This window comes from Equus quagga, chromosome 22 (assembly GCF_021613505.1).
Source record: "Equus quagga isolate Etosha38 chromosome 22, UCLA_HA_Equagga_1.0, whole genome shotgun sequence".
In the NCBI taxonomy this organism is placed as follows: Eukaryota; Metazoa; Chordata; class Mammalia; order Perissodactyla; family Equidae; genus Equus; species Equus quagga.
Window position 1 is genome coordinate 30,919,150 of NC_060288.1, and position 25,124 is coordinate 30,944,273.

At 37.9% G+C, this 25,124-nt stretch overlaps 1 protein-coding gene across 2 annotated transcripts in view; it reads left to right on the top strand.

Moving 5' to 3' along the window:
• The window catches only part of ASB5 (ankyrin repeat and SOCS box containing 5), a 55,458-nt gene that overhangs the window by 10,854 nt on the left and 19,480 nt on the right, over nt 1–25,124 (top strand). The window contains exon 1 of one of the 2 annotated variants that reach the window (XM_046648827.1): nt 24,302–24,531. The exons of the other annotated variant lie outside the window; for it this stretch is intronic. Within the exon in view, the coding sequence (XP_046504783.1) occupies nt 24,408–24,531 (124 nt within the window). The 5' untranslated portion in view covers nt 24,302–24,407. Of the gene's footprint in view, nt 1–24,301; nt 24,532–25,124 lie in introns of those variants that run through there. 2 annotated transcript variants of the gene reach the window in all.

The window sequence follows — 25,124 nt, forward strand, 5'->3', positions numbered from 1 at the left end:
ACCTGCAAGGCCGTGGACTAAATTGTAGACTGTGGAAAATTCATCAAGATAATGTCTCTCCGTGAGGCTGCTTGAAAAACAATCCTGTGACACTCAACCTCTTCAGACACTCCTTTCATGTTTGAAACTTCACAGAGAACGTAGAATGTATGCAGAATCATCTGTTAGAGTATTTGTGCTTGTGATTTCATAGATTTGGTTTTAGGGTTGCCATTAAGCATGCTTTTTTGTTTTTTTTCCACAAGTCTATTGTTAACAACTCTGAAATAGGCTTCAGTGTAAACATGCCACCCCAAGTCAAATGGCAAAAGTACTTGTCATTTTGGAGAGTAGTGTAACCCTGGATGGGAAAAGCAATTTTCTATAAGGATAAGAATTTTCGGGCCAGCCTTGGTGGCTTAGTGGTTAATTTCACTGTGCTCGGCTTCAGCGGCCCAGGTTCGGTTCCTGGGCACGGGCAGACACCACTTGTCTACCAGTGACCAGGCTGTGGCAGCAGCTCACATACAAAAAAAGAGGACGATTGGCAACAGATGTTAGCTCAGGGCAAATCTTCCTCAGCCAAAAAAAAAAGAAGAATTTTATATCTTGTAATATGATTTTTCTCTGTCAGTAAAGTCCATCCCAGGTTTAAAAACAACTTCAGAAATTTAACTTTACAGCAGATGCCAGCAATGGCAGCAGCAGTAATGTTCATTATACTTATTTCCGAGGAGCAACTTGTTTCATGTGATTTTTGGTGCTGCTGTGCTGACTGTGTATAGGGTTAGTTATGTTAGGAACATTTCTCTGAATCTCAGCAGTGAAAAATTTCAAGAGGCGAATCTGTAGGATGACTTCTTTCATGGTGTTCATTATAGAAAGGTCTAAAAATACCTTGAAGATGTGAGAATCTTTGGACACATTTTCTATACTTAGATGGAACTCTACAGAAGAATAACTTGAATCAATAGAACTCCTCTTCGGTGACAAAAGACATGACATTATAATCAATAGTGTTACAAAAAATTTTTTTGAGATTTTAATTTTGTTCAAGCTTCATTATTTTTTGGAAATGCCAGAGCACTTTCTTGGAAGAGACCATTATAATGGTGTGAATTAGAAATGGAATCTGGGAACAAAGTTTCCAAGTTTACAAAAGACTTTGTTATATTTTAACATATTAATATCTTTCTGCTTCCTCTATATTTGGAGAAATGCATGAATTTTTGGAATTAAAGAACTTGGTGTAGCTGATGACAGCTTAGGAGGGATCAGTTTTCCCAAGAATATTCTTCTCATAGCTTTTTGTTCCTCTCTTCTTTCTTCAGTCATTCACTTATATGCTAATTTATTACTATAGTGGTTACTTGTATATCTTCTATGTCAAAGGCACTGTGGCATTAAGGATAAAACATACAAACAAACCATGGTGTCTTTCCTAAAGGTGTGCATGGTCTATTGGGAGAGACAGACAGGTAACCAAGGAATTTAAAAGCATAGTAAGTGCTATTTTACAAGGTTAAAGAAGGTGCTAGAAGAGCACACAGGAGAGGGTCTAGAGAGAAGAACAGTTCTGCTTGGGATATGCCAGTGAAATAAAAGCTGCACTAACATCCATCGTCTCTCCCGTCATCATGCACGCATCCTTATTCATAATGCTCTAGAGCTTCCCAATTCCCCATTTTCACTCCCTGTTCACTTTTTCACCTCTCAACCGATTATTATTATTACTATTATTTCCAGCTCGTCTATCTCCAGCCGAAATCTTTACCTGAAGACTCAGAGTTTCATTGTTAAAAGAATTTATTTTTAGGAAAGAACAAGTATGCTCATTGCTTATTTACTAAGCTTTTTGAAAAATGGCAGGTATTTTGGTGAAAAACTTCAAAATGAATTTTGTGTATATTGTGAGGTAACATTGTTATAGTCAACTCTATAGTTTTACATAGTAAGAACAGTGAAAGTATGAAAACTAGGTCTCGACCTTGAGCTTTCCAATGTACTATATTTTAGGAGATAGTAAATTATTAAAATAAGCTATTTTTCTTATTAATTGACATAACAGGTACAGTTTTTAATTTAATTCAATTCAATTTAATCCAAATAATTAGATACCTACTCTGTTTCTGGTACAATAGTATGTCCTACATGTACATTGATGAATACATTTATACGCATATATATGTGGGTGGACATATATATACATATTTGTATATTTACCACATAAGGTATATGACTGACTTTTTGAGTGAAAGGAGACTTGGGTGTCTGGAGTAAAACCTGGCCCATGTAAGACAATTGAACAGCAAGCAAGTAGAAATTCATAAGGTGCTAAATTGAAAACAGCTATGTTCTGCAATGAACGTTCTCTAAGGAAATCTCTTGAGAGTATCAGACACTTCTTAGAGAAGACGGAATTTAAGGTAAAACTTCAAAGGCAGACGATACCTGGTTGTGTCCATGTAGACATGAAAGCAAGCTGACTATGAAGAAAATGAGAAAGTTTAGGATGTGAAACTAAACAAGCCTGGCTCATCTGGAGCACAGGTTGAAGTATAAATATTAGGTAAGGATACATAGCTGAGTGGTTGGTGCCAATGGGAAAAATAAATATACATCTTCTCGAATTATACATCCAAAAGTAAAAAGTTCTACTAAGCACCTTCTAGTGCCTTTACTGGATTCGGCCTACGAAAAAGAGTCATTAGCTAGTGATGGGAATACATATTTTACAAAGTCCTGGGTGTCATAGTTACTATGTCATTATGTGTATTTCATGAACTACCTCTCAGCAAAGATGGAATACACCTCAACATCGCGTCAGCATGCACGTCCTCAGAGTGGCTCCAAGGCAGGGCCCAGGATTCCTGCAACAATGTTAGCTCATTAAGCTCATTTCCTAACCTGAGGAGGAGAGAGGAAAGTTTAACTGCAGTGACAGACAGCCATGTCATTGAAAGCAGGTGGAGTATTTGGAACACCTTTTCCTCCAAAACAGTTTTAAAGAAAGAGTTTGCTTACGGGCTGTATAGAACTTTTGGCGTTTATTCTTTACCAGCTGCATAAAGAACAAATCATTCATTCTTTCCAGCCTTCTCTCAGCAACGCTACAAAGCAGACCATTGGCTTTTTAGACCGGAAATGCCCAAAGAATATCAGGTCAGGGAAGGAGAGGCTTAAGGAGTCTCATAAATTGTTGAATTGTTAGCACTTCCGGGGGCCTGTGATTAAACAAGTCCACTCTGTGAAATTTAGGTTGAGGGAGAATGTATATCAGAATGATCTTCTTTCTCAATCTAATTCTCCATCTGTTACTGTGGGACAGGATTTTAAAAATATGTCCTCCAAGTAGACGTAGGAGTTTCCTAGAAGAGCCTCAAGAACTGAGAGGCGAGGGTGGCGTGAGGGGACAGGCTCCGTGGGCCTCCTTCCCCTTTCTAAAAAGAACAGCTCTATTTTCATGAGTCTTCGGAAGTTGACTTTAAGAGGAATTTTTCTTTAAAGAAAAAGATAAAATCATGTTTAAAACTAAACTGCCCTAGTTTATTTAAAATATTATGTAAGTTACCTGCATGCTGATAGAACGTAACCACAGCATAAAATGAGTCAATACTGAATATCCTTTCAACATTCTTTCCTAGGGATTAGAACAACAGTATAAACATTTTGGGCCTGTCAGGAATGCACATAACTGTGCAATGGCGAGAAGGCATCCTCTCCCCATCAGGGCAGCTAAAATTTCCATGTCACCATTACCTACTGAGCAAAATAGAAACATTCAGAAATACATACACTCTTTCCAGAAGGCTTATAGTCTTAAACTATGAGCGGAGTACAAACAAACTGAAATTTAATACCGAAATGCCATTCACGTTCTTAAATAGAAACACTGGCTCCTCTCAGTCGTCAAGTGTGCAGCTTGATTTAAATGAAAACTGACAATGATACAATTGACGTGAAGGCCCATCCTTGAAAATCTGTGGTCTGCCATCATAATGCTGTGAAGTTTCTTGTTAGTTGACTGAGTCAGGTAGGCTGCTGCCAAAGTGCTAGAGGGAGCGATTCTTCTTCTAAAGAGGTCTCGACACACTACAATGGCAATTAAATAAGCATCGTGTGAGTAATAACTCTGTGAGTGATGAACTCCTCAGAAACAACCAAACGCATCTTTGATTAGCCACTGAGATTTATGAGCCACTTCTGTTTTCCAAACTCTACCTCATTCACTAGAGAAATGAGGATTCCCGTCATCCATCAAATGAAAGTAGTAAGTAATTTTTAGAATGAAGTGATGCACCAAGGGAATTTCTGAAGTTGGAAGCTTTGTGTCTTATTTCCCTCCTGAGTCACAATCCAGAATGGAGAATTAGGAAAAGGAAAAGGGGCTGATTCCTTTAGAGTTCAAAGAGACACAATCACAGATCTACGGAGTCTGGGAAAGAATGAAGACTCCTTCACAGGGACTCTCCAAGAACCAGAAGAAAAGCAGCTAAATGAAAATTTGAGCATTTCTCTTTCTCTCTCCACTCCCTGTAGTTATGATGAACTTAGTAAAATCTAGGATAGGAGCTGAATTTTATGGCTACTTATCATTATTCAAAGAAATCAACCAAACAGAATGGTTTGGGTTGGAAAGACTATTTCCTGTATAGTGAATTTTAAATCCTAAAACAGTGCTTGCTTATCTTTTTGCTTAGATATGTGAGTTTCCAAGAATGTGAAAGAAAGGGGAATCTGTTAAAGTAAGCTCATGATTTAGGGTCCACTGGAAGTATTGATAATATTTTTGGAACAAAAACTTTTATGAAACAATTAGATTTGATATTTGAGATTTTTATAATCATTTAAAGCTTAATTCTAAAAAGAATTTATGAAAAGTGTTTAACTTTAGCTAGAAGAAGGAAAAAAGAAGTTTGTAGTTAACCTAAGGTTCATGAGGGGAACATGATTCTTGCCAAATAACTTGGATACTGAATTGTAACAGAACTGTGGGGAAAAAAATGTTATTCTCGGGCCGGCCAGGTTGTGCAGCGGTTAAGTTCGCACATTCCGCTTCTCAGCAGCCCCAGTATGGATCCCGGATGCGGACATGGCACCACTTGGCACACCATGCTGTGGTAGGCATCCCACATATAAAGTAGAGGAAGATGGGCATGGATGTTAGCTAAGGGCCAGTCTTCCTCAGCAAAAAGAGGAGGACTGGCAGTAGTTAGCTCAGGGCTAATCTTCCTCAATAAAAAAAAATGTTGTTATTCTGGAGAAGGAAATTACAATTTACTGAGCAAAGAGACACTTGGTCCTTGAAATAACTGCCAATGGTATAATAGGAAAAACAATGCCTTCGAGATTGAAGAAGCTCAGCAAATATTTGTGGAATGAATAAAAGACCTTCAATTAGAGGGAAATGGAGTTTAAAGTCACATTGCAGGTAACACAGTGATTTAGCCACACATAAATTGTTCTATCACGGCTCCAGCAGTTTCTAGCTGTGTGACCATAGGAAAGTGGTTTAAATTCTGCAGCCTTCAGTTTCTTCATCAGTAAAATGGAGATAATGATTCTGATTTCAGAGGGTTACTGTAAATTTTTTATGAGATATAATTTATTACCACAGTGTCTGGCATATAGTTAAGACTCCATAAATGTTGGCTCTTTATATTGTACTTTAAAAATTTTTAAAAACGGCACAAAACCGTCCACAGTTTACTAACACAGAGAAGCATCAATAAGAAAAGATGGTGAAATTATAATAAATTGTGTTGCCAAACAGTTGCTGTAAGCATGTGGTAATACTAGGACATGTATGCTCAGCACGTGTTCCGCCCCAGCTTCCTGTTAGCTCTTTAGGTAGATGGTTTCAGAACTTAAGTGGTTGGTTTTATTTATATGTTAATTAAAAAATAACAAACTGAAGCTCTGAAAGTTAAGTAAGTTGTCAACCTTTCCAGTTAGTAACTGGAAGAAGTAGAATTTCAACCCAGATCCCATTGGCTCCTGAGCTCTCATCTCAATTAGTTGCCTCTCCCACTACTGCTCTTTCACAGCATGTGAACAAAGGACAATGGCAAAATGGACCCTCCAGCCCATGAGGTCTCTGTGCCATCCATGTAATTTGTCTCCTGGCCCTTTCTATACAGAATTTTTTTTTTCCTTGAGGAGGATTGTCACTGAACTAACAACTGTGCCAATCTTCTTCTATGTTGTGTGTGGGATGCCACCACAGCATGGCTTGATGAGCAGTGTGTAGGTCCACACCCAGGATCCAAACCCATGAACCCCAGGGCCCCCAAAGTGGAACCCATGAACTTAGCTACTATGCCACTGGGCTGGCCCCTCCATACAGAATTCTAACTGTTTAAAAAGTAAAATACAAAATTTCTCTAAACTCTAAGAAAAATAAGCAGTGCATTTTGTGTCTTTAAGACTCAAGATATTCTTGTCATTCAGATAGCTTCTCTGATGGGGAAAAAAGCAAGACATTCTGAGCCATCACACAGGATGGGAGCAAAGCAATGCAGAGGGCCCGGTTTGTGTGGCTGGACCTAGACAGGATGCTGTGGTGGAGAGCCTGCTTCAGAGCTGGGAGTTCTAAAATTACTTGCAGAAATTTCTTGTAGGATCTTTGTCAAAGAAACTCCTCTTGACAGAAAATCTTTGGGCTTATTGTTTTTCTGGGCAAACCTGGTCGAAGACCTGGTTGTGGATATAACGTAGGAAAACCTGGGTTTTCTGGAAGGGCATTATGATAGATGTGTAATGGCGTGTGACAATGCTGTGTGACAGCACATTTCCGGTTATTGTTTTATAGTAGTTGCCATAGAAAGAGTTGAAGCTGCTTAACCTCCAACATACTAAAGCACTGGATATTAATTTCCTCTGCCAAACCATCCTTCTGTCCTGAGTCAGCTAGTTCACGGATTTGGCTTTTCTCCTTTATTTTCCTTTATTTTCTCTGCTCCTTGCTGCCAGCTGGTCTCTCCCGGAAGCCAGCAAAACATGAGTTTTTCACTGGACATATCTTACCAAACCTTTTTTTTCTTATGAGGAAGGAGAAAATAAGCCTTTTTAAAAAATAAACAGATTATATCTGGAAATAAGGACGCAGAATTATTTCATAGAATCATTGAATAACCTCAAACTCTATCAATATTTTAAATTGCCTGGAGCCCTACATGCAGGTTTGCAAAATATCCCTGCAAGAGGTTTCAGGAGCACTTGCTGCTTTATCAGGCCACTCCAAGGGTTTTCCGAAGGTGGCTCAGCCTCCACTCAAAAAATAATAAATCACAAATCATGATTTTGTCTTCTCTCTTCAGTATGAGACCATCGTATATATGTATATATTACAATTGGCAGACAAAGTGATGCAGGCAATAGGAATATTAGGGCTGTGTTGCAGGTCTGAGGGGCCACCTTCCCCCCTACAGTTTACCTGACAAGTGTGAAGCTCAACCTCAAGTCAGAAACAAGGTTTTACTACTGAAAGCTTGGCAGGAATATGATGGTGGACAAAGAACTTCCTCAAAATGGAAATTTTATGGTGATAAACCAGAGAGTAGTATTTCTGAGTAAAACCGCAATACATGATGGCCCCCCAGATTTTCAGAAGGTAGCTCATTCTAGCCTAGTCTTCAATAGACTCTGAAGGAATAATGCTGCTGATACAACACTAGCCATTTGTTTTATGAGATGATAGAAATCCAGTTCCAAGTTGTAGTATCAGAATTGTAATATCCTAGCAGAAATGCTATTTTTAAAAATAGCTAAATCCTAGGTGCTTTTAAAGCTATGTTTAAAATTTTGTAAAATACCGATCAAATATATATATATATATATATATATACTGGAATATGTGCACAGTTGTGCTTTATAAGTTGTGTATAAAACAGCTATTAGTAAATTACTGAATTTTTATCTTACCATGTAAACTTGTTGCTTGAAAGAGTCCCTCTGGAAATAAACAATCTATTCATTTTATAAATGCAAATTTTTCTTATGCTACCTTTTCTTAAATTGAGGTACATGTATGTGTCGCTTTTCTAGTAAATATTATGTAGTTAATATTGTAGAAGGCGGAGAAGATGAGAAATGGAAGAAAAGTAAACATCCTGTCCAACATTACATGAATCATCCCTTGTTTCTCAAATTCCCGGTAATTGGACTCAATGTGTGTGGTTAGTGAGTCTCTTTTGACATTTTCTATTTCTAGCTTTGACTCGACATGACTTACCTCACACTTTCTAATGATAGTATGTCATATTTGTATTGTCGTTCACAAAGTCTTTCCATCCATACTATCCCTTTTCATCCTCATAATTGTCCTCTACCCAGTAGACGGGATTGTGCTTCTTTCACAGAGAAGGAAACAGGATAAAAATGTAGGGGAACTTGCTCAAAGTGATTGATCGCATGAGAGGAAAGTCAGAACTTGAGCTCTGGTTTTCTGATGTTGCCTCTGACATCACTCATCCTGACCATTCGCGGGATTTGTCTCTTTGATTTATATTATGAAACAAGTAACGTTCTTTTTCCAGAGATCTCTCTGTATTGGGTTGTAGTCTTTCTTTCAAGGTCTTTGTAACCATCCTAGCCAGACACAGAATGCCTTACCCTTTCTGTGCTGTGCTCTCCCCATCCACATGATATCCTAAGCAAATTCAACATGGACTATCCCACCCAGTTGGAGCATTGCCAGCCTGTAAGCCTTCTAAAGACAGGGTCTCATTTCATCCTGAGAGCTTAGAAAACTGCCTGGCACATGGCAGGTACTTAATAAATATTCAAGGAAGGACGGAATAAAGGAAGAAGGAAAAAAGGAAGAGAGAAAGCGAGGGGATTCAAGCTTACATACATGGATCTTACGATCATTTTCAAAACAGGGATTTGCCTCTTCTAATCACACCTCGTCCGGTGATGTGGCCCCCATATACACTGGATAATGTCAATGGGGAGATGCTGGGAGTTATTTCTCAAAGAAAGAATGACGTCGGAAAACCAATGCTGTCCAGAAATTAAATCTATAACTGATGCCCTCCTCTCCTCCTCCTTCTTAATCAGACTTATTGTGTCTTTTCCCTGATTCCTTTTAACCTCGTGAATTGGCCTTAGCCCTCCTCCCCAAATAAAGCAAACCCTTTACATGTTTCTTTTTAACTGGAGTCAGTTAATGGCTGTTAGTGTATTGAAGCATCTTCTTCATCTCCTATTAACTCAGATTGCTCGCCTTTTGGTGAGGCGTGCTCCTTGTTTACCTTTTGACTTCTCATTTTAAGCAAATGCATTTCTATTCTTGATATTTTAAACTTTCTGAGCCAATCTTCGAATATTATTCAATGTTTTTTCTTTGTTCATTTAAAATCAAAGTCTCAGTATGGTGCTTCAAAGGTTGTAGAGCAAGCAGAAAACACTGCAAACACCAGATATCAGAACTGTAGTTGACAGAACGGTGCTCTCTTTTCTTCTCCAAAGCAGATCAGAAAATTGTCAAGCGTTAGAAGGTGTTACAAGAAGGGCTTTGGCTGATGTAAAACTGAGAATCAATACCTGCTGGAAACAATCCCTCTGGACATTTGTCCTTTACCCTTCAAGCCACTCTGTATGTTCTTCATGTGCACCAAATTCTTTAGTAACTGTTTTAGTTAGCAAGGTGGTAGGAATCATCCAAATAAATAATTTTTTAAAAATCTTGCTTCTGCCCACACACGCAACTGGCTTCTTCACACACAGGCAGCTAGAGGATTACCACGTGGGGAATGGTGTGTTTCAGTGTCAGGAACTCCCTTCTCTATAGCTGAGGAAACGAAAGAAAAAGAGAGAGCAGCAGCCCCCACACTGTGGGGTAGGCCTCTTGCTTGGAGACAGTGGGACAAGGACAGGCTGCCCACAGGACACCGGAGCTGGTCTGCCAGAGTGTATGCCATGCCGCCTTGGAATGCATAGTTGGAGTTGAGGCCACCACATCTGAGTCTCCTGACCTTCTACGCTTTCTGCTTCAAGATCTGCTTTTGCAAGTGTGTTCAACATGGCAGAAACAGATGTCAGCAGACCTCTCTCTTCAATTTTCTTGAAAACTATCAGCATAAAACACCCTAGCTGCTGCCAAGGCCTAAACCTTCCATGAGCACATGGTTAATGGTAATAAAGCTATCCGTGGCTAGAACTATGGGGAGGAGAAGGATTATGTGTAAAATTGTTCTTCCATTAAGTCCTTGTCCATGGTACATATCAGATTTTCTTCCCTGCAGCTGTTGTCCTCAGACCCGAGAGCACAGCTTGCTGATTTCAGTCCTGCTTGGATTTGTGGACCTGTTTACATTGCAAGCTGGCAGTTGGTAGAGAACTTTGTGTGAACAAAGTGTGTAAAGAGAACGAAAGGAGAAAAGTGTCATTTATGAGAACGGTAAACACTAACCCAGTTCTTAGTTACGTGCCAGTGACTGTTATAAGCACCTACAATCATAAACTCACTTAATCCTTACAAAAACCTTATGATGTAGGTGCTCTTGGTTATTAGATCTGCTTTTGCCTTCCTTGTTTTCTATTCGCTGGTTCGGATTTGTCTTCCTGTGGCGTTAGGCACAACATCGTACCTTGGAAGGAGCACAGGTAGGAAGCAGGCAGTGTCGGTCCCAGTCATGCTTTGCTGGTAACCTCTGGTTGACTTTGAGGGCACCAACCGCCCTCTCTCAACTTCAGTTTCTTTATCTGCAAAATGAAGGAGTTAGCAAGATCAGTAGATTTTGAATCTTCTTTTTTTTAAGCCGTGGACCTTCTTGTGTGTGTGTGGTGATCCAGAAGCTCAATCTGGAAAGGTGGTAGAGTGGAGGCTGCACTGTCTGAAGACAGAGCCCCGTGCTTGGCTGGTACACCCCAAGGTAGTTCTGTTGAACTCAAGAGCCCTTTGAAGCCATTTATAAATCACTAAAGTAGGTGATATCTAAGTCTACTTTTAGCTCTGAAATGCTATGAATCTTTCATGTTATTTTGACTATTAGTGAATCATTTTTATACCAGAGAAGCTTTTAGCACAGAGAACCAAGTTACTTTTCGTGAACGTATTACCCCTATGACCTTACCTGCCCTATTCCAAAACATAGAGAGTGTATTCAATTGAACTGCTCAGAACAACTGTCGTGAGTCACCAAATAACGTATAATGACAATTATTTAGAACAGTCCCTGCAGTCTTTCAGACAGATTTTCTCTTACTCGCTTCAAGGATCACCCAAGGTTACTTGAAGCACACTGTTGGCTCTTGGCTGTTGTACTGTTCCATCCACATATTTTCTCATCCTCCCCACTGTGCCCACTTCCGGTACTCAGAGAAAGTCCCAGGTCACCTTGGGTGCTCTGTTGGTTCCACAGAGGTGAACAGTAACTCCTCTGCACAAATGGGAAACTATCTAAAATGTCTTACCACCCTCAGTCACAAAGCAGATATTCAGCATGCTTAGGCAGTCGAGGTGAGCAGGCAGCCCCAAATACAGCAGCTTAGAATAAAGGACCTCAGAGTAAGAGGAGCCAAGGGCTTCTTCTTCTCTTATTGGGGTGTTATATTTTCTGTTAATTTTCTCCTCTATTTTAAAATCTTTTTGGCTGGGCTCTTTTTGTTAATTAGTATTTTCTTAATCATAAAATAAACCACATCGGGAAAAAGTGAACAGAACTCATTTATAGAATTTAATAAAAGACAGTAAAGCAGAAACCGATTTAACCATCATCCAAGACAAGAAATAGAATGTTCTCGGAACCCAGAAGACTTTCTGGCACCCCTTCCTGAGCACAACATCCGCTGGCTCTCCCCAAAGAGAAGATGACTAACTTTTACATTAATCATTTCCTTGCCTTCCTTTATACTTTCTCTCCTGTGAATACATTCCAAATGGATAAGGTTTGGTTTAGCTTGTTTTTAAATTTTACATACATTGAATCACTCTCTAAATAGTCTTTCATGACTTACTTTTCCCACTGAACAGCATAATAAAAAAGATTTCCTTCTTTGTATCTGGAATTCATTCATTTTCAATAGCGTAAATTTCATTCTCAATTTAGGGCATTTGTGAATGATACTGCTGTAAACATCTAGTACAAATAAGTTTATAGAGCTCTGGGAGTAGAATTGCCAGGTTATGCAGCCTATATATCTTCAGTTTTTAGATAGTGTCACACTGTTTTCCAATGTGGTTGTACCTATAGTGAAATCGGCAGTGTATGAGAATTTGTGGTGCTTGCCATTGTGGCTAATATTTGATATTGTTGGTTTTCTTAATTTTTGCCAATCTGGTGGTCATGTAGGCATATCTGATGGTTTAACTTTCATTTCCCTAATAATGTCATCTTCCTATGTTTATTGGCTATCTGTACATCCTCTTTTGTAATGTGCCTGCCAAATATTTTACCATCTATTCTATTGGGTCATCTGCCCTTTTTTCATTGATTTTTAGATGTTATTTGTATATTTTAACAATTAGATAGAAAATGAAAAAAACTTAAAAGAACTGCTTACAAATATCTTCTGTGATTCGGCTTTTACTTTTCATCGTTTTTCTTTTGGTGAACAGAGCTTTTAATTTAAAAACACTCAAGTTAGTAAATCTTTCCCATTTATGTTATTACTTTTTGTGTGATTTTTTTAAAAAAAATCCTGCTGTACTTCAAGATAATGAAAGTATTTTTCTGTATTCTCTTCTTAAAGCTTTCCTTTCAAATTATTCACTTGGAATAGGGTTTTGAGTGGTTTTAAGTCCATTTTTTTCTAGGTGGATAGTCAATTATAGTCACCCCATTTAGTGGAATGTCAGTCACACATTCTATAATCTACAGTCAGTGCAGTGTCCCTTCTATCTATTCGTGCATCAAATATCATGTGTCTATTCATGCAAGTGTCTGTTTATGGGGTTTCTTATTGGTTACATTTCTCCAGACCTAAACTACATTACGTTGATTCCTACAGCTTTAGAATGTCTTGATACCTGATAGAGAAGCACTCCCACTCTGCTCCATTTTCTCAGTAGTGTTGGCTATTCTCAGTGATTTGAAATTCCATCTATCAATTTTAGAAGCAACTTCTATGGTTCACAAAACACCTCTTGGGTTTTTTGTTGGAATTCATTTAACATATCAATCATTTATTTGAGGGAGAATTCACATCTTCGCAATACTTGGCCTTCCCATGAATAAACATGATTTATTTTCCCATTTATGTAGGTTTTGTTTAATGTCTTTCAGTAATGTCTTATTATTATCCCCTGAGGAGCTCTTACACATTTTTGCTGAATTTATTCCTAGGTACTGAATTGTTTTATGCTACCATAAATAGCATATCTTGTTCATTTTTTCCACTTTCCACGTGTACATTGTATGCATAGAGAAATACAACTAATTTTTGTATATTAATTTTATAACCAGCAACCTTGTTAAACTCTTCTATTAATTCTAATAAGACTCTGTAGGTTCTGTGGGGTGGTTTAGGTAGAAAATCTTATTATTTGTAAATAATACCAGTTTCGTTTCTTCCTTTCTAACTGCTATACTATTTTTTATTTCTTCGTCTTCCTTTATTCTATGGGTTAAAATCATCAGTATAATGTTAAATAGAGTGGTGATCATGACTGTCCATTTTTGTTTTTCGATTCAGTGGGCAAGCTTTCAACATTTTCCCATTAAGTATGTTTTCTGAAGGTTTTCGTTTCTTTGTTTTTGTAGATAATCTTTACCATTTTAAGGAAGTTCCTTATTATTCCTGACATGTCAGCTGAGTTTTTTTTTTTAATAACTCCAGCACTTTTAGCTGTGCGTACATATGGACATTCTATTTACTGAAGGAGCTGGCTTCTACAAGTGCTTTTTGTTTTTATTGAGCATGCCTCGTATCGTCAATGATGTAGTTGATGTTTCAGCCTTGTTATCAGAACATGGCCCACAGTGCCTAAACTCACTAAAGAAGGGACTGCACTGTGGCATGGGTTGCTAACACCTGCATTCTGTGGTCACATCTGGTGCTGTGACACTGGCTTAAACTATCCGATCTTTCACAATCCACTCTGTACATCTCAGATACATGGATTGCACATTCCTGATAGATGCTCTGGAAAGTTCTTCTTTTTAAAGATGAGATGGGAGTTTTTTTCAACTTTTCAATAGCTTGTCTCAGAAAAATCTGACTTAACAACCTCATTCTTCCTTTCTCCTTATTGTATCCTGGCCCATGAATTGTGTTCATCGTGTCTGTAACAGAACCGTTACTAATTTTATACCAAGGTCAATTTGGGGGGATTTTTGTGTGTTTTATTATGTTTGCATAGTTTGCATCATGTGTCTCGTTGCTTCCTGCTACTGAACTGATGAATGATTAAAGTGATCTGGAAACTCCTGAAAAGCCAGGTTCGAAGGACAAGTTTTAAGAAGGGTGGTGGCTAACTTGAGGCGTGAGTCATTTTAACCGAGGCGACTGTTCACAGTTTGGCTGTTGTCACTTGGTAATGGGATAAAATTGAGATTTATCAAAGAAGAGACATTTTTAGAGGAAGACTTTCTTTCTGCACTGGATGTGGGGTCTTGTTTCTAAAGAGCGGATCCAGATTTAATTCATATATAGTAATAGAGTGATAATTGGCAGATAACAAGACGCAGTTTTTGTATTTTGTGCTATCCATATAAGTAGCTGTGGATGCAAATGTGGTTCACAGGCCATGCCCCATACAACAAGGAATTTGTGCTTTGGTGTATAAGGCATGTGTCACTCCAAACTTATACTAGAAAGATGTCACTTTCAATCCTTTCCTAATCTTTGCAGACAAGATCAAGTCTGAATAAAATTTTAGGCACAGACAGTGTTAAAAAAACAAATACAATATATGACTTTAGGAGAAGAAGAGGGGAAAATGGAATTATAAAATTAATCAAATCTAAACTGAAGAAAGGGAACAAAAAAACATAGAAAAGATGGGAAAAATACAAAGTACAAAAATAACATCGGAAAAATATATCTAAATCTAAATACATCAGTATCTAAATCTAAATATATCAGTAATTTAAATAACTATAGACTGAGTTCTCTCGTTTACTGATAACAATTTTCAGATTGCATTTTCGTAATATCCAGCAATATATTTTTTTAAATAATCCATCTAAAACGTAAGGATTCAGAAAAGTTGAAAATAAAAGGATTAGGAAAGAAGTGCCCAAGGGAGATATTATTTGAAAGTGCTGTCACTATATTAATAAGAGATAAGTAAGACTTTAAGGCCAAAAACATTCCTTAAGTGCCACTATATAATGATAAAAGGTTGAATTTACTAAGAAGCTCTAACAATTCTGTGTATCCACCCAATAAAATTACTTCAAAATATAAAATTGAATAATTGAGATCACTACAAGTGGAGAGAAAAATTTTAATAGAATTCTCTTAGTAATCGATAGGTCAAGCAGACAAAAATTTCTGACTATATAAACATATAGAATAAATTAAAAAGATCTAATTGACATATGGAATTCTACATCCATATTCTTTTCATGTACATTTTGAATATTTACAAAAATTCAGTATACACAGGGCCATAAAGCATGCTCAATACATTTCAAATGATTAGTATTACATAGACCAGAGGTTGGCAAGCTTTTACTGTGAACGGTCAGAGAGTAAGTGTTTTGTTCTCTGAGTGCCATATGGTCTCAACCCTGCAGCTGCAGTGTAAAGGCAAAAATAGATGATATAGAAATGAATGGATTTGGCTCTGTTCCAATGAAACTTTATTTACCAAAACAGGTGGTCAAGGTGCTGGCCTGGTGGCATAGTGTTTAAGTTTGTGTGCTCTGCTTCAGAAGCCCAGGGTTCGCAGGTTTGGATACCAGGCGATGACCTGTGCACCACTCATCAAGCCATGCTGTGGCAGTGTCTTTCATACAAAATAGAGGAAGATTGGCACAGATGTTAGCTCTGGGACAATCTTCCTCACCAAAAAAACCCAAAACAGAACAAAATGGATGATCGGCTAAATTTGGCCCATGAAACAGTTTGCTGACATCTGATATAGAACATATCCATTGCCCTAAGTAAAATTAATGTAGAAATCATTAACCAAATGTAATTGGAAAAAAACTCATATGTTTGGAAATTAAGAAAATATCTTTAACTCATAGGTCAAGAAATAAAAATTATGAAAAGAACAACACAATCAACTTCCACAGACTGAAGGAGGAAAGTAACAAAGCTGCAAGCAGAAATTAATAAAGTAACATAATAAACAAAGCTGAAAGATGGTCTGTTGAAAAACTGCCAGGATTAGTATAACTCTGTCAAAACAAAGGTGCAAATAAACAAGAGCTGGCATCAAAAAGAGAACATAATAGCAGATGTTGCTGATATTTTTAGAGTAAGTGGTTATTATGTAACAGCTTAATGCCAATAATTTTGAATATTTGGAAGAAATGGACAATTTTCTAAAAATACAACTTATCCGAGCTGAGTTTTGGAAGACATGGAAAACCTAAATAGTCCTAAAATCACTAATATAGATATAATCACTAGTTTTAAAACTTCCTCAAGAAAACCTCCAACAGCAGATAACTTTACTAGTGGCTTCTACTAATCATTTTAGATAGAAATATTTCTAATGGGTGAACATGACAGCAGAGAAAGTGAGGGACTAGTCCCCAACTCATTTCATGTAGCACCCTGCTACCCATGGTGGCTTTATACTGTGTCAACTTAGTTATGCAGGAATTGCTTCCCATAATTTCCTTTCCAGTGTTGTTCTTGGTTGGGAATGTCCAGAAGAAAATGTGTATAAGATTTGGATGGCAGAGTGGAGGAGCTGCCATTTTTACACTCTGAATGTTGGTGTAGGTACTAGGCGCTATGGCTGCTTGCACACCGCCCTGATCATCTACAGGGAGTTCAGCCCCCACCAGGTTGCTCCCCTTCGACTTCTCTGAGTCCCCGGCTCAGTTCTGTGGTGAAGGACGCCAGCTTCTCCTCGGGTCACCTACATCATTCAGGTTGGAGATGGTGATAGGCAAATACCATCCCAGGTTCCCCTCACAGGGTCCAGTACCTCTTTGCTCTCTCCCACTTCACATTCAGCCTTCATTGCCCACTGTCAGCCACACAGCCTACGGTAACTTCAAGCCCAACATACCTGCAAAGACAGCAGACTCGAAGAGACTTCTGAACCCGCAATTGTGGAAGGTATAATTGGTATAATAAATTCCTCATTCTAGAACATGCTGAGTGATTGAAATTTAACTGTTACATTACCAAAACTCGAAAAGGTCAGTGGAAGAAAGGAAAATTATAGGCCAATCTCACTCATGAATATAGCTGCAGAAATCTTAAATAAGATTTCAGCAAACCAAACCTAGCATGAGGAATCAGCTATCTAAGAAATCTATTATAATAAGGTTTCCTAGTTTAGATAACATCCTGGCCCATAAATTGAGCAGAAAGATAATATCCTATTAGGAGATACAACCCTGCTTTTGCAGAAGCACACAATGAAACCTGCAAAAATTACCCTGGGATTATTTTGAAACAAATTGCAGACATATTACTTAATCAATAAGGAGGGAATGGATTGGACGATGGCCAGACTGGACGTAGGGGGAACAGTTAGTAACTATTAAGCACGGGAACAGTTAGTAACTATTAAGCACAGTAACATACAGTCGCTTGGTCTTTGATTCAAGGGTGATGGTACTGGAAATGAATGAAAATCAACATAATCAAGGGAAATTTGGGGAGAAAAATCAGCATGATGAAGTAATGGCTTGGTTTATGCACATTTCCACATCAACATTTGAAAGCCCTGGAGTAATGACCCTTAAATTTATCAAGGAATTTTCAGCATAAGACATTATAGTACATTATTGCACATTTACGAATTTTCATCAGTTCTTTGTCTGTTAAGCTGGCATTTACTTGGGGAAAAACTTAAGTAAAATTCAACTTGGGTTGAATTGAATTCAACCCAGCAAACTGGCACTTAGGGACTGTCCAAATTATCTGGCTTCATCACTATTGGCAAAACCTTCCAGAACCTAGGGACGGTTGATAAGGATGTTCGACAGACTTCCATGCTTCCGAGAACCGTTTTACATGCACCACAGTCACTGAGCAAAGAATGAACTATGAATATTTGTGGGGTTTACTAGTAACTGAAGTGCTTGAGAGTTGTGAGTTTTTAATTTTCTTTTTAATTTTACTACTAGATAGAGAGATAAGATTCAATGAAGAAAGCATGAATGATGCATTTATATCTCCATTGTACACTAGTAAGAAAAACACCACAAAAACTAACATTAATTGAGGGAGTACTGTGTACCAGGCATTGCTCTGATCTATGTATTAATGTCATTTAATTGCTCATAGAAATCCTGTGAAGTAGGACTGTTATCCCATTTTCCAGATAAGGAAATTGAGGCACAAAGAAATCAAGTAACTTTCTCAGGGTAACAAGTTTAGTATTTGGCTGACCTGGGATGCAGGCCCAGCTTTGGCAGTTAGATTGCAGAGTGAAAGTTCCTAACTGCTAGGCTATATCAGAACAAGTAGCTTTATGAGAAAGTGGTTCTACTGAGATTTGTTAAATCAAATGTAGGTAAATTGCTGATGCAAGTGAGATTGATAAAAATAGTCTAAAATCTTTTATTTGTAGGTATTGTGGTTAAAAAATAAAATTAGTGGCCAGCCCCAGTGGCCTAGTGGTTAAGTTTGCCACGCTCAGCTTTGGTGGCCCAAGTTCAGTTCCCAGGCATGGACCTACGCCACTTTGTCAGTGGCCATTCTGTGGTGGTGGCTCACTTACAAAATAGAGGAAGATCAGCACACACGTTAGCTCAGGGTGAATCTTCCTCAGCAAAAAAGAGGAAGATTGGCAACAGATGTTAGCTCAGGGCAAATCTTCCCTAGCAAAAGATAAAAAATAAATGAAAAAACAACATTAGGATTTTTTTGATGCAGTACGTACTTTCTTCTAAATGTATGTTCAGCAGAAGTGTGGAGAAATGTTGAGTCCTGTTTTCAAAGACAGAATTGATATCTTTGGTAAGATTTTCCTTGTTTATTTTTTTCTTTCACAACGGCATCTTTCATTTTGCTATCTTTCTGTTAATTTCAGCGTGCACGCTAGCCCAATGCTTTCAAAGACACCACATTAAGAATAACAGCAACTGCCTAGTTTTCCACAAATTGTTTTGGGCTTCATAAGCATCTTAGTAAGGGAAATATACTGTCTATGATAACGTCATGTACTCTGAATTGAGAATCACTATTTACTGCTTACAATTTACTTAACTTGAGTGAAAATTGTATGTAAATTAGATGTTTTATGGCAGATCAGATATTTCTAACAATTAGGAGGCATCATTGCAAACTAGCTATGGGAATTTCTGAGTTTGTCGTGACTCTAAGAACCTTTGATTCCAGAAGTACAAAGTTGCTTCCATGGCAATGGAGGTCCATGCAATTCTAAAATGCCTTCTAGAGTTTAAGGTCCAGTGGGCAGCGACTTTTCTTTTCATCTTGGTGTCCTCAGGACATAACACCTGGTTGGCACCTGATAAATATTGAATAAAGGAGTGAATGAATGAATGAATGACATTTCAGCACTTTGTTCATTCATTATGCAACTGAAAATTAACATACTTTAGAAGTTAGAGTTTATGCTAGTTCTCTCATGGTTGAAGCACTAGGTGTTTTGAATTAAAATTGTCTTTTATTATTTTCTTTCTACATATAGGGATTATTTGTGTCTTTTAAAAAAAATATTTACATCATTCGGTGGAGTTTAAAATGTTCCAAATTCAGGGACATCTCCTATAATGTTATACAAGATATTTTAAACATTTTGAGATTTTAGCTCTTGATATTAATAAACATTTGATTATTGTAGAAATCACCTTTAAGTAACAGCTAAAGGAGACTTACTCTTCATTGTTCAGTTTCCTGGACACTGGGGACAGGTACATTTTCCTCAATAGGAGCCCCTTACCATCTTGTTTCAGGATCTTCAATAAAAATATGTTTTGTGCAAGCATACAATGTTGTTTCAGATTATATTTAACTGGATTTTATATTATGCTTATAGTTTTTTTGATCATACCCCCAAAAAGTTGGAAATATTGAAAACATCTCCTTCTATAAAGTTTATTCTCAAAACCTTGTACACGCAGGCTAATAAAATATCCTTCATCATAGTGTATAGGCACTGCTGTGATGTGTGTGGTTTTGTAATAATCCCAACCATATTCTCTCTAATTGTGATTTTTCAGACCCCTGTGGCCTTTCCTATCCACTCAATTCCAACTGAGAGAGGAGCTACCATGGACCACAAGATGTCACTGTAGGTTTCCCAGCAACCTTTATATAAGACATGACTGACCCTTGAAACAAGAGTTAACTGTTAGATAACAATCACTCTATTTTCCCAACATACTCAGGTCAGACTTGCCCTCAGACCTCAGCTGCCCTCATTCCCCATCACTAGGCCAACAGATTTAGGTACTCATGTTAAAATGAAACAGAATAAAAAATAAAACGGAGCAAGAATGTGGCTCAGAGATGACTCTTAGAAGTTACCTGTGTGTGTGGCCTCTTAAAGAAACCCACAACAAGGCAGCCGCCAAGAACTGAATAATGGCCTGTTCCAGATGCGACTTTTCAAGGGTGGAAATTTGGCTCTCACAGGTAAAAGAGAGTCTAGCGTATTTTGGGGATGATTTAAGGTGAAGATTTTATCTTATACTTCATGAGTCCTTGGTAATGTAGAGAAAACAAACACTCTTTTTTGAAGATGGGAATGTTAAACTTTTTAAAAGACATTTAGAAGATAGAGAGATTACAGACTTTTGCCTAAAGATAAAGTATTTAAGTGTCATACCAATTTTGGTGTCATTATAGAAGGCAGTTTACGAACTGAGCTGCTCTTTAGAAAATAAAAATTGCCAACCGTATTTGCTGATATATTGGAATTATTGTTTTTGTGTGATTTTGATATTGTAGTTATGATTACAAAGAGTCCTCATCTTTTAGAGACACAAACTGAAATATTTATGAGTGAAATGATATATTGAGATTTGCTTCAAAATAATCCTAGAAATGGAGGTGGGGAGAGAAAAGGGTGGGTTGTAGATGAAACGAGACTAGCCATGAGTTGATATCTGTTAAACTAGATGATAGATACCATGTATGTTTGAGATATTCCATAGTCGTAAGTGGGTAAAGTGCCAGCCGGGATACAAGCAGGAGTCTCTTCATCTTCATCTTCTTTTTCTGACAGTGCAGGAACTTCCTGACCTATGTCCCTAAACTCAGAAATATACCCTCAAAAATCTTTATCTGTGGATTACTCACTCATTAGTTCAGCTAAATACCACCTTTTGGAAGCAATGAGCACCTGAAGCTTGTGATTGGCTGTGCAAACTAAAAAAAGAGTTTACATTTGTGTCCCAAATTTAGCTTTTAAAACTGTAAAAAAGTGATCCAACTTTCTAGTTTTTCAGAATTCCTTGAAAAAGTTTCTTCGCTCCTAATGGTGCCTTGCATGATTATGTAGATTTCTGTCATAATCTCTCTTAGATTTCAACTTTCCATTTTGAAGCATCTAAAAGTATTAAGATTTCTCTCTTATAGAAGTGCCTCCATCTCTTTGATGATTTCCAGTGTCCTTCTTTGAAACTTTTCCAGCCTTAACATCGTTTTCACACTGGGGATGAATAACCAGACCTAACACAGGTCCCTGTGTTTTCAGACACAGTAACACGGGTTAAAATGGGAATAGAATAGCTCTTGGGAACAGAATTGCCATTTCATTTTCCATATCCTTCCTACAAGGTTTGAAATTTTATTTTACCCTTTGTAGGTGGTAATAGAATGCCATCTCCCATGCATAGTGTATCTTAGATGCCTTTTCCTGAGACATAATAGTTCAGAGCCCATTATCTTCTATAGAGTTGATTTGTATTGTTCTCCTTAATGTTTTATCTAGTACTGGTTTGCTTTAAAACCTCTGCCGACTCCCAGAGCCCAATATCCTGCAGTTTATCCAATCCACTTTTGTGTTTACACTGGGGAAGACGCTAGATTCTTCCATACATCTAGAGATCTCACAGTGCTTTCTTATTTATATAATCATAGATACACAGCATTTAAATGATTCTGTCCCAAATGCGTTCACTTCACTGTGCATTCTCTTTTATGAAATCATAAAGTTGAGCATACTCAAGTCATTCAATCTTTTGTTTCTTATTTTTTTTCTAGTAGATTAGCTGTAACAATTTCCTTCAGTTCCATGGAGTCATTTTTAAAAATTGCTTTTGCTTTTGATACATTTAAAATTTTGGAAGGACATAATTATTATCACCTTAGTCCACCTGATTATTTATGTGAATTATTATATGTTTTCCTCAGGCCAGCACACAGCTCAGTTAACTAAGCATATGATTATAGTCAAAGCCAATGGTTTTTCTCCCCACTGCTCTGGAAATTTGTTTATTATCCCTCGTGAACTATAGAAAGCCCTTTTGAAGTATTCTTGGGAATTCCATATTGAAATTACTCTTTAAAGTAAATTTTTTTTTGAATGCCCGCTATTTGAGGTGCAGTGGCAGACCTGTGAAATAACAGATGTATGTCCTCAGTCCCTCCAATCAGAGCACACAGCCTGGTGGAGGAGACAAACATGTGAACAGGTCCTCATAATACCAGGTCTCAAAAATTGTTTTAAGAATAAAAATTGTCCCATTTCTTATAATAAAGCATTCTATACTTATTTTACAATAACCAGAGAAAAGTCAAAAGCTTAAAATTGAAATTTCTTTTAAAAACAAAAAATAGTATTTACTTTTACTATGTGGCTTGTGTAGATCACCACACTCCCCCTCTGGGTACCAATTGGGGACAAAAAGCCAGTGGTCAGTGACAACTGGCACAGGAAGAAACACTGGATTGAATAGGACCCTCACTGGCCACACTTCAGACTTTTCCAACCACCTAGGAATGTGCCCCACACACAAATAGCCTCGGCTGAGCTGGCCCCATGCTCCAGTTTTATTGGGAATGTCTGGCCTCCTTTGTAGTAACTTAATATGCCCAGAGCTCATATACCACCTGCCCTTTGTATGTGAGTCACAGAACCTGAATCAAAAACTGTTCGAGCCCAAAAGAGCAATCTGATCTTAGCTCATATTACAGAAAAGGAAACTGAGGTATCATTAAACTCCTTGCCCAGGTCACATAGTTGGTGGGATTGGAAGTGAATTCAAGGTGAGGAAAAGATATTCTTGGCATTAATTAGTGAGAACGTTGAGGTAAATATTGGCAATGTAATATGGCAGCAAATATTAATAGGGAGTGCATGGGAAATCCTTTTTTTCATGAAATGTTTTTTCACATACCCAGCTTGTTATGTGAAGGCAATACCCCAATAATTGTTTTCTTCTGTATATAGCGATAGAAAGTAGAGCCTAAAAAATAGTGAAAAATACAGATACATAATAGAATCTGTGATCATTTTTTATCAAGACGGATCTCCTCTGTTCATGCTCTGTAACATGATCACCAGCTCAGTTAATCCCCGGAGTCCTATCCCGGGGCACTCACTGCTCTTGACTCACTCATGGAGGACGCACCTTGTTCAACCCTCCGTGCCAACAACAAATACCAGGCACAGGTTTGGTTTTTCCTTTCATCTCTCCAGCTACTCTTTTGTCTGCCTTTTAGGGTGAAAAATCTCAGCTGTACTTAAATTGACTGCTGACATCTTTTGGTCTCGAAATGACCTCCGGAAAAATCACAATAGTGAGTTGTGCCTATATAAATAAGAGGACTGTGATTTTGTACGGAAGCCAATTCTAAACTTAGATCCTTACAAGATGAAAACATGAGCTCTCTACCAGCTGACCCTAATGCACATATGCTATTTATTTCCGAGGATGGAGGAGAAAGGCTAACTTGTCACTGATCACTACGGAGCTTTCTGGCTGCGACGTTCTCTCTGTAGCTTTTATCAAGGGCAATTTTACATTGCATAGCCTTGTAGCTAATTCAAATAGGCTTTCCAATTTTAAAGGTAGAGCTATTTCTACTCTGTTTCCGACTAGGAGAAGCAATTTTACACATTTTTACTTGCTGTATCACACAAGTCGTTAATTACTTCCGGCTGCAGCTGAGTCTCTGCTTTAAAAATAGAAAACGCTGCTGCATTTCTGGCCCATCCCCCACACCCACGCCGCACCTACCAGCCCCACTCCCAGTGTTTCCCAGTGTTAGAGTTCAATGTTGAGGCCATTCTCCAGTTAGCACACAGGAATCTTTGTGAAAGTTGAAGGGAAGGAAAAGGTAGTTAGAAATCCAGTCGCTGACATTTCTTCTGGCTAGAGCACTTGCATTTATGACACCTGGTTGTCGCAGGCAGAAACATCAACCACACCATGCCTGCAGATATTGCTGTTGAAAGGAACTGCATTACGCAGATCCTCACGAAAAGAAGGCTAGTGAGTGTAGAAGACTGTTCTTCTAAACGAAAAGCTAGCTGGGGTATTCTGACCAGTCAAGGTTAGTATAGCAGCCATTGCAAATCTGTTGGTGTTGGTGTCCTGAAATAAACTATATTGACCTGTTTTTGCAAATACTAACTTTAAACTGCGGGTGCTTTCCAGAATGCGGATTCTGAAATGGGAATGTATGGCATGGCAAAGGACTGCACTGTAGTTTCACTTTTTGGTGCATGGAAAATGCATCTGCGGACTCACTTTTATGACACCCTGGTCTCTGGGTTGTTTACCTCCCTGTGTCAGCAGGTGTTTCTGAGTAGGTATGGAAACAAGGAAAGACACTACCAAGCAGGAAAAGACTGTTTACAAGCAATTAAATATAGAAATTTTGAATCATTTCAACTGAACCAGAAAGTAGGAGGGTGATGTAGGCGGGAAAATGAATAGAACAACTTCTTTAAAGTGCTCTGGCACCAAGTTATTAATTTTAATAATAGAAAAAAATAAAAGGTGGAAAGGAGAATGAGCACAGTACCAAAGAGGAGCTATGTAAGTAAATAATTTTTAAAAAGATTAATCTAAGTGTAAATTTTAGTAGAACGCCAATATGGCCCGTGACAGACTTAAGGTTGGAAATGCAGATTTAGATGTAAA